Raw genomic sequence first — 10,347 nt, forward strand, 5'->3', positions numbered from 1 at the left:
CTGGCCACATTCGTCTTCTGACTCTGCAGCTCCTCGATCTCCTTCATCTTCTCCAGGTCTGTCTCCAGCTTCTCCACCTCCTCTACAAGAACAGTTCAGACTGCCAGGACCCCAGCACATACTCCCCCCCCCCCCCCCCCCTTTAAGAGACACCACAACACAATTTTTTCTTTAAAACAAACTTTTTATTTAACTTTGCTTTGGAGAGTCAAAGGAAATCAATGCTCTCATCTTTTGGGATAAAATTATGGTCACAGCTCTCCAAACAGGCGTTAAACCAGTCACGGCTGGCAGAGGCCAACAGGTTCATTCCTAAAAAGGCAAACAAAAAAAAAAAAAGCAAAAGATATTGAAGAAATAAAATGAATCACAATACATAAATGCACGTATAAAAGGTCACCTTGGCACGGTTGATCGGCTAACATGAATTGGCCAATTCTTGTGTGCCACCTATTCTGACTGTGCTTTCCGCCTATCAGCCACAGGGTGATTTTAATTAGTGCCAGATCCTATCTCCCCATACATTTGTAGAATTATAGCCCAGGAGAGGCAGGACACTAATATAGGGTCCCATCAAAGAAAGGTCACCTTGCCGTGGTTGATGAGCCAACTTTCATTTTTTTATGTATATTGCATATAGCATTAATGCAGTTTAGATTTCACATATTCTATGTTTGGTGCTTACAGAGGCTGCTGTATCCTTTTGTTTGTATATTTACCTGTGTCTGGTTTAGAATATTCTAAGCAAAGGATTTCCGAATCATGAGCTTCTACTTTCAGTAGCTCCGTCAGAGACTGCAGCTCATGAACCCTGTAATAATGAAGAATAAGCATTCAATCCCCCTAATATAGTGAGAATTTCGATGCCAGATATCCCCTCTGACCCTATACCTGAGTGTGCCGGTTCTGTCGCCTGAGGCCAAGTGTTGGCCATTGGGGCTCACACACACGGAGCGAATCCCGGCCTTGGTGTCCAGGGTCTGCACATCGACCTTGTCCACCAACCCAGTGCAGTTACAGTCAGTGTTGAGCAGAGCTTGTGTGTTACCATCAATCAGAAGAATTTTCATCAAGTCCTGGTAAAGTCAAAGAACGTGAGACAATAAGAGTTGGTCGTGCTGTACATGAAACAACCCCCCCCCCCCACAACCAAATACACGCACATTGCTGAGGATGTTCCGGTGTAACGCCGTGCCATGGATGTTAGACGTCTCCATGTGCCACAGTCGGATGGTGCTGTCAGAAGAGCAGGTAATGAAGGAGTTTGGGGGCAGGCAGGCCTGGTTGCTGTCCTTCATTTCAGGGTAAACCTAGACAAAAATATATAAAATTGGTATATAAGAAGCAAATGCTACCATTTATAAGATGAAACGGCTTAAATAACAATTCCTTAATTGTAGAGTCACTCACTTTACAATCAACAGAAAAAATGTAAAGTATCTGCGGCTTCAAATCAGCCCAGAATAAGATGAACTGATGTGATTCTATAGATCAGATCACTGCAATTTATAATAGCCAGTTTTATCTTAAAAGGAGATGACTCCGCACATATAAACGCCCTCAGAGCGGCGCTCGCTGAACAAGGCAGCACATCAATACTATAAAATAGACATCTGTGTTGTATTTTTATCTCGGTCGGCACGCTCCTACCTCAGCGCTCCATACACAGGAGGAGTGGTACAGGGCAGAGTAGACTTTCCCCACTTTCTTCAGATCTTTAATGTCCCATACATAAAGACTGTGGTCATTGTACACACAAGACAGCCACTGGTTGGTGGAGTCAAAAGTCATACCGACGGTGTCCGGGTACTTGGCATCCGCAGCATTGGAGAAGAGGCGGCTGCAAAGAGAATAGATTGCATGAAAAAAAACAAACAAACAAATATGGGAGATTTAAAGGAAAACCTATATAAACTATATATAAATGGAGAGCGAGCACAAGGCAGAAAGCGGAGGCCATCCAGAGGCACGACGCTCCCCAACACTGAAAGCGGCACGACGCTCCCCAACACTGAAAGCGGCACGACGCTCCCCAACACTGAAAGCGGCACGACGCTCCCCAACACTGAAAGCGGCACGACGCTCCCCAACACTGAAAGCGGCACGACGCTCCCCAACACTGAAAGCGGCACGACGCTCCCCCTGCAGCATTGGAGGAGAATAGCATAATACTATTCCAAAGCAGAACATCATATATTCATATACGAATCCAGAGTCCAGCCCCACAGAAGTCTACTGGTCTTGTATAGAAGATAGTGAATGCACGTGGAACAGATTGTGCTGCAAAAATTTGTCCCATTCATCCTCATGCATAACAAATTTTCACTTGTATACATTTTTCCAACAAAATATTTAGTGTGTGAAAAAAAAGTTGTAGGCCCTGTACTGATTAAAGTTGTCCAAACCTGCCGATTTTGACAGAATTATGACCCTGATATGAATAGGGGCTACCTGAATTCTGTTGGAGAGAAGATTTTGACATGTGGAATTACAATGCCTCGTCCCATTGTTCTATTGGTAGATGAGCTGCTGGCGGAAATATTTGGTAGAAGGTTTTCCTCCACTTTACCCCAATAAAAACACTAACAATGGAGACTTTGGGAGAGAACGCTGCACATATCTGGTGTATGTACGGGCACCTTTAAAGCTCCGTACGACTCAGAGGTTGTGCCTTGGGTATGCAGTTGATAATCTTAATATAATGTATTTATATATACGATTTCACACATGCCTATCACACATTTAGCCCTCTGTAGAGGAGATATAATTTTTATCCCCGGATGTATCACCACAGTTGGCCGATAAGCAAATATAACACCGAGACTGAAGACCGAGACAGATGGAAGGTTTCTGAGAAGTTCCTCTGTGCCGTCTGCAGACATGTGAAAATGGGGCCGGGAAGAGACATCACTCTACAAATGATAGTAAAAACTATCAGCCCAAGTAGCTTAAAAGACAAAGCTGTAACACCAAGAGGTCAACTAGAAGAAAGCTGAAGCACTTCATGACTGCTGAGACCCCAACAACCCAAAACTTATCGTCCCATGTAATGAAAAGCCACACTCAGATATATAAAAACAGAACTCTTTATTTGGAGATTTAATAACCAAATCTCATCTTTCAGTGGATGGTGGTCGGTCACAGCATAAAATATTAAGATAAAACCACGTAAATAAACCACAGTAAACCAGTACAAAGCATTATGCCGCCGCTGGACTCCCAGCACAGGTAGCTTTCATACAAAAACCATCAACGCTGTTAAATTGACCGCCAAGGAGGAGCAAAGTAGCAAACTGCGCTCCGACCCCCACCCATAAAATAAGGAACACTCGATAGAAAGAAATAAGTCAGCTCTAATTTCCGTTAAGTATACCATCGGGAAACAGAAGCTGTGAAAAAGTGCGCTGCAAAGCGAATAAAACGTGACACTCCAACATGAACTCCATGATTCCTAAATAGCCGTCATGTCATACACGCGAGGACTGACCTCTGACTAAGCCAAAGAAACCATGGAACACATCATAGTGGAAAGTTGCGTTAAATAAAGAGGCAGAGGTCATTCCCAGCAGCATAGAAAAACAAACTAAGAGGTAAAGAGGCATCCGGGAGATCCCAACTATTGGTCCTCGATGCCTTTCAGGGAACATCCAAAACCTGAAAAACCCAAATCCTCTTCCACGTGCATGGTTCTCCCATTCTCCTGGCCGGCCAAGATAAATGAATGGCCAAAAACGATACCACATGTTTGACACCATCTGTAATAGAGAAAATTGTTACAAAGGCAATAAAACCGGTCTAAAATACATGGAGAAAACTCAGCACGGCAACTATAAATACGTCGAATTTCAGGATTGGCAAGTAATGGCACCAATTATGAATTAGCACCAATCTCCTAGCCTCGAGGCTGAGAAACACAAAGGAGCAATTAAAATAATATTTATGAGAGGGGAACCATTGTCATGAGGTAAGAAAGAAGGACCTGAACGGCGAAAGAAAAGGTAATTGCAACTAGAGACAGGGGAAACTTTTCCAAGGAAGGAAAAACAGGTACCCAAGAACAAATATCTGGAGGCTCGGTTGTTTGAGCATCAAATCCGAATGCAAAACCCCCGATCACTAAATTGATGTTATCACGATAAAGACCACCGGGGCTTGTTTGGGAAACAAAGTTATATTATCCCACTTCTATTCCTGTAATCGGGACTCCGCATGTCCCCAAGTATGCAGGAACCAGTGCAATGGTGCCAAAAACACACCTTCAAGAAGTGAGCACCTACCGGAATATATGATGCAAAAAGCCTGGATACCAATATAGACCGGTGTAAAATAAATAAAATAATTGCTAATTCATATTTACTTTACTTAGAAATTTTGACTTGACGTAAGCAGCAAGTATATATATATATATTTTTGTGTTGTTTTACTTTTATATAAATATATTTATCAGGTCATTTCACTTCTAGAAACAAACATTTAATAGTGAATGTATGAAGAAATAGTGATCGCCCACACATACGACTCTCACCATGTTTTACTGTGAGCTTACCATGTTGCACAGCCACCAAAAAACCTCCCCAGTGTTATCGTCTGTATTCACCACTCCCACATGAGGGGTGGAAATGGACACTCAGGCATTGGGGCGAAACTCTCAGAACATAATGAAAACGAGAAAGTGTCAGCAATGATATTTCACCAACTAAAATGTACCGGACCCATAACCAAATGTTGAAACCAAAGCCCTAAAGAACAATAAACAATGAACTGTATTACCGAGGGGTGAGGATGGGGATACTATGACAAATGGTTTAAGAGTCGCCATGCTTATGTTAGCGATGACAAATAGTTTAAGAATCGCAATGCTGATGCTAGCGGCCCAAAAGCAAAAGAGTCAAAGCGGAAAAACGTCAATCCAAAGTGTGATATCAATGGGAAACAACACAGCAAGGAAAGATGAATTCTCCAACCCCTAGGACACCAGAGACAACTTAAAACCCACAGAACCGACAGTATGAAAAAAAAAGATCAATTCCTGATAGTCGAACCTGGGAGCTAAACAAGGCAAGTATAGGATGAAAGAAGCTCTCAAACCGTCAAGGCATCTCACGCTAACATGCTATACAATACCATTGTTAAGGGAAATGTCAACTATCCACTGGTGGGACCAGAACCCAAAGTTCTGTCTGTAACCCGCACACTTACTATTGAGCTATACACGCCATCACAGCCAAAACCTGTTGTTGGAAGCAACAACCAACGAGGGAAAATGTAACCCGTCGGAAGAATTCTCATCTGAACAAACGATACAAAATCAGAGTGCGAAACCCAATAGGGGACGCTGGACAGAAACCGAATAGGGGACGCTGGACAGAAACCGAATAGGGGACGCTGGACAGAAACCCAATAGGGGACGCTGGACAGAAACCGAATAGGGGACGCTGGACAGAAACCGAATAGGGGACGCTGGACAGAAACCGAATAGGGGACGCTGGACAGAAACCGAATAGGGGACGCTGGACAGAAACCGAATAGGGGACGCTGGACAGAAACCGAATAGGGGGCGCTGGACAGAAACCGAATAGGGGACGCTGGACAGAAACCGGATAGGGGACGCTGGACAGAAACCGAATAGGGGACGCTGGACAGAAACCGAATAGGGGACGCTGGACAGAAACCGAATAGGGGACGCTGGACAGAAACCGAATAGGGGACGCTGGACAAAGCAGGAATGAACAAAAAGCGTTTAATAAACTTGACAAGAATTAAATCATCAAAGTTGTGTATGATGGGACAATCCCTGTCACATACCAAATTACCCATTTCAGGAAACAACTAAAATGGCTCAAAATAACAAATTAAAACAACCCAAAGGAAAATGTGTTAAATTAATGTCAGTCTTAAAATGACCAAAAAAAAAACAACGGAAAAATGGTGAGAGTGTGAATGAACCAGGAACAACGGAAGGAAGACCTGATGTCTGATGATGCGTATGTTACCGAAGTGAAACCTTTAAGATAAGTTGAAAACGGTTATACACACACACAGCCTGAAAATGTAACTATCGATATGATTATGTTAGCAAGAACCCTTGCGATGTGTTTAAAATTGGTTATATATGTACACAAGACATTATCGGAAGTGCCGTTAAAGCTGATGAAACCTGACATGCATTGAAATTGGACATATCTGTATATACAGAATGAATTATCAGCAATTCCGACGTTAAAAAACACAAAATGCTCAAGGAAACTTCTAAATAAGATGACCAAGTAGTGAAAGCAGCCATGACATCTAATAATTAATTGTTAATAACTACATAATTCACCTGACATTAGGGGGGGGGCAGAGTGCTGTTCATGACAGAAAAAAGACCCCATGCAGGCGGTGTAACCGGGGATGGGGAGGGGGGACACACCTTGCATGTGGGCAAACCCCAGAAATGCAGACGCAAGGAGGGCAAATACAAAATCCTTGTGTCTTAAATAGAAACCTGGTAATTTAGCATACCTAGAAACGCTCAGGGCAGGGATCGAAACCATAATGCCATGTTATCCAGCCATCATATATTTTTTATTTTTTTGGTAGACGAGCAGTAACCCTTCCCACTATATCACTGCACGACTGCCTATACACATCACTCCTTCTAGACTGAGCTCAAGGGCAAGATCCTTACTCCAACCGTACCAGGATGTGCCATGTATCAATGATTATTATTATTATTGATATTATTTATGTATTATTTATATTATTATTATTATTATTATTATTGATATTATTTATGTATTATTTATATTATTATTATTATTAATATTAATAATAATGATGATTATTGAAGGGGTTTTTTTTGTTTTTTTTTTTAACTATAATGAACACCCTTACACGTAACCTGCTATGGTACAAATGGCACAATAATAATAAACAATAATAATAGTAAAGCTATGAACGAAATGTTGGTGTAAAATTAAGCTGAATCTTATTAACTGTTTTGATGTCTAAGTTTGAACGTAGTAAAAAACATTCTTCCATGTGCTGGAAGCAGGGGGTGTTAATGAACACTACTACAATCAGGCAGCAAAGTAACTGACTAGAAGGCAAGGGAAATAATGCTGGTCATGCCCCCGCCCCTGAATACTGGTACTTACCAGCACCGTGCATGATGAAGGTTCTGCAGTGGCTTTACAATAGTGTCTGGACCTGTGACCCAACTGCAGGCGAGTCACCAATTAATTTGAGGGCTCTTTTTCCACGAGAGGGTATGGAATGATGGAGCTGCAAGATTAATAGCTGCTGATGAATGGGGACCCTCTGGACTATGAGAGTCAAAGCAAAAACAGGCCAGCGGACCGGGTAGCGCGTCCTTAACGGACCGGTGATCCAGCACCCGCTGGGCAGACATTATATATGGTGAAGTGCCATAGAGGCCACAGTCACTAGTGAAGGAGAGGGCAGAAAAAGGGGGGGGGGGGGGAGGGGATCTTGTTTGATGAACCCTGCCAGTGACTGAGGCAGAGCAGTGTCAGCAGGCAGTGCAGGGGGAGGGGGCAGGGGTGAGCTTGTGTCTGGTGAAATGTGCCAGTGACTGAGGCAGAGCAGCGTCAGCAGGCAGTGCAGGGGGAGGGGGCAGGGTGAGCTTGTGTCTGGTGAAATGTGCCAGTGACTGAGGCAGAGCAGCGTCAGCAGGCAGTGCAGGGGGAGGGGGCAGAGGTGAGCTTGTGTCTGGTGAAATGTGCCAGTGACTGAGGCAGAGCAGTGTCAGCAGGCAGTGCAGGGGGAGGGGGCAGAGGTGAGCTTGTGTCTGGTGAAATGTTCCAGTGACTGAGGCAGAGCAGTGTCAGCAGGCAGTGCAGGGGGAGGGGGCAGGGTGAGCTTGTGTCTGGTGAAATGTTCCAGTGACTGAGGCAGAGCAGCGTCAGCAGGCAGTGCAGGGGGAGGGGGCAGGGTGAGCTTGTGTCTGGTGAAATGTTCCAGTGACTGAGGCAGAGCAGCGTCAGCAGGCAGTGCAGGGGGAGGGGGCAGGGTGAGCTTGTGTCTGGTGAAATGTTCCAGTGACTGAGGCAGAGCAGCGTCAGCAGGCAGTGCAGGGGGAGGGGCAGGGTGAGCTTGTGTCTGGTGAAATGTTCCAGTGACTGAGGCAGAGCAGCGTCAGCAGGCAGTGCAGGGGGAGGGAGCAGAGGTGAGCTTGTGTCTGGTGAAATGTTCCAGTGACTGAGGCAGAGCAGCGTCAGCAGGCAGTGCAGGGGGAGGGGGCAGAGGTGAGCTTGTGTCTGGTGAAATGTTCCAGTGACTGAGGCAGAGCAGCGTCAGCAGGCAGTGCAGGGGGAGGGGGCAGGGTGAGCTTGTGTCTGGTGAAATGTTCCAGTGACTGAGGCAGAGCAGCGTCAGCAGGCAGTGCAGGGGGAGGGGGCAGAGGTGAGCTTGTGTCTGGTGAAATGTTCCAGTGACTGAGGCAGAGCAGTGTCAGCAGGCAGTGCAGGGGGAGGGGGCAGGGTGAGCTTGTGTCTGGTGAAATGTTCCAGTGACTGAGGCAGAGCAGCGTCAGCAGGCAGTGCAGGGGGAGGGAGCAGAGGTGAGCTTGTGTCTGGTGAAATGTTCCAGTGACTGAGGCAGAGCAGCGTCAGCAGGCAGTGCAGGGGGAGGGGGCAGAGGTGAGCTTGTGTCTGGTGAAATGTTCCAGTGACTGAGGCAGAGCAGCGTCAGCAGGCAGTGCAGGGGGAGGGGGCAGGGTGAGCTTGTGTCTGGTGAAATGTTCCAGTGACTGAGGCAGAGCAGCGTCAGCAGGCAGTGCAGGGGGAGGGGGCAGAGGTGAGCTTGTGTCTGGTGAAATGTTCCAGTGACTGAGGCAGAGCAGTGTCAGCAGGCAGTGCAGGGGGAGGGGGCAGGGTGAGCTTGTGTCTGGTGAAATGTTCCAGTGACTGAGGCAGAGCAGCGTCAGCAGGCAGTGCAGGGGGAGGGGGCAGAGGTGAGCTTGTGTCTGGTTAAATGTTCCAGTGACTGAGGCAGAGCAGCGTCAGCAGGCAGTGCAGGGGGAGGGGGCAGAGGTGAGCTTGTGTCTGGTGAAATGTGCCAGTGACTGAAGCAGAGCAGTGTCAGCAGGCAGTGCAGGGGGAGGGGGCAGGGTGAGCTTGTGTCTGGTGAAATGTTCCAGTGACTGAGGCAGAGCAGCGTCAGCAGGCAGTGCAGGGGGAGGGGGCAGGGTGAGCTTGTGTCTGGTGAAATGTGCCAGTGACTGAGGCAGAGCAGCGTCAGCAGGCAGTGCAGGGGGAGGGGGCAGGGTGAGCTTGTGTCTGGTGAAATGTGCCAGTGACTGAGGCAGAGCAGTGTCAGCAGGCAGTGCAGGGGGAGGGGGCAGGGTGAGCTTGTGTCTGGTGAAATGTGCCAGTGACTGAGGCAGAGCAGCGTCAGCAGGCAGTGCAGGGGGAGGGGGCAGGGTGAGCTTGTGTCTGGTGAAATGTGCCAGTGACTGAGGCAGAGCAGCGTCAGCAGGCAGTGCAGGGGGAGGGGGCAGGGTGAGCTTGTGTCTGGTGAAATGTGCCAGTGACTGAGGCAGAGCAGCGTCAGCAGGCAGTGCAGGGGGAGGGGGCAGGGTGAGCTTGTGTCTGGTGAAATGTGCCAGTGACTGAGGCAGAGCAGTGTCAGCAGGCAGTGCAGGGGGAGGGGGAAGGGTGAGCTTGTGTCTGGTGAAATGTGCCAGTGACTGAGGCAGAGCAGTGTCAGCAGGCAGTGCAGGGGGAGGGGGCAGGGTGAGCTTGTGTCTGGTGAAATGTGCCAGTGACTGAGGCAGAGCAGTGTCAGCAGGCAGTGCAGGGGGAGGGGGCAGGGTGAGCTTGTGTCTGGTGAAATGTGCCAGTGACTGAGGCAGAGCAGCGTCAGCAGGCAGTGCAGGGGGAGGGGGCAGGGTGAGCTTGTGTCTGGTGAAATGTTCCAGTGACTGAGGCAGAGCAGCGTCAGCAGGCAGTGCAGGGGGAGGGGGCAGGGTGAGCTTGTGTCTGGTGAAATGTTCCAGTGACTGAGGCAGAGCAGCGTCAGCAGGCAGTGCAGGGGGAGGGGGCAGGGTGAGCTTGTGTCTGGTGAAATGTGCCAGTGACTGAGGCAGAGCAGCGTCAGCAGGCAGTGCAGGGGGAGGGGGCAGGGTGAGCTTGTGTCTGGTGAAATGTTCCAGTGACTGAGGCAGAGCAGCGTCAGCAGGCAGTGCAGGGGGAGGGGGCAGAGGTGAGCTTGTGTCTGGTGAAATGTTCCAGTGACTGAGGCAGAGCAGTGTCAGCAGGCAGTGCAGGGGGAGGGGGCAGGGTGAGCTTGTGTCTGGTGAAATGTTCCAGTGACTGAGGCAGAGCAGCGTCAGCAGGCAGTGCA

The 10,347-nt window shown here is 47.7% G+C and overlaps 1 protein-coding gene across 1 annotated transcript; it reads right to left on the reverse strand.

The window, feature by feature from the left end:
• Window positions 1–208: 208 nt before the first annotated feature.
• Window positions 209–6,575, reverse strand: LOC142251879 (mitogen-activated protein kinase-binding protein 1-like). The gene is made up of 6 exons (XM_075324928.1): window positions 6,505–6,575; window positions 1,651–1,840; window positions 1,164–1,310; window positions 892–1,076; window positions 720–811; window positions 209–312 (listed from the first exon to the last, which is right to left on the reverse strand). The coding sequence occupies exons 1-6, from the start codon at window positions 6,534–6,536 to the stop codon at window positions 209–211; spliced, it is 750 nt and encodes a 249-aa protein (XP_075181043.1). The 5' UTR covers window positions 6,537–6,575.
• Window positions 6,576–10,347: the final 3,772 nt, after the last annotated feature.

This window comes from Anomaloglossus baeobatrachus, chromosome 9, assembly GCF_048569485.1.
Source record: "Anomaloglossus baeobatrachus isolate aAnoBae1 chromosome 9, aAnoBae1.hap1, whole genome shotgun sequence".
NCBI classification, from domain to species: Eukaryota; Metazoa; Chordata; class Amphibia; order Anura; family Aromobatidae; genus Anomaloglossus; species Anomaloglossus baeobatrachus.

Excerpts from the sequence above, each read along its gene's own strand:
- LOC142251879 (XM_075324928.1), bottom strand. The coding sequence starts at position 6,536 with ATGGTTTCGATCCCTGCCCTGAGCGTTTCTAG. Across the intron at positions 1,841-6,504 it reads CCTGCCCTGAGCGTTTCTAG|CCGCCTCTTCTCCAATGCTG; the intron begins GTATGCTAAATT and ends TTCTCTTTGCAG. Across the intron at positions 1,077-1,163 it reads ACCGGAACATCCTCAGCAAT|GACTTGATGAAAATTCTTCT; the intron begins GTGCGTGTATTT and ends TGACTTTACCAG.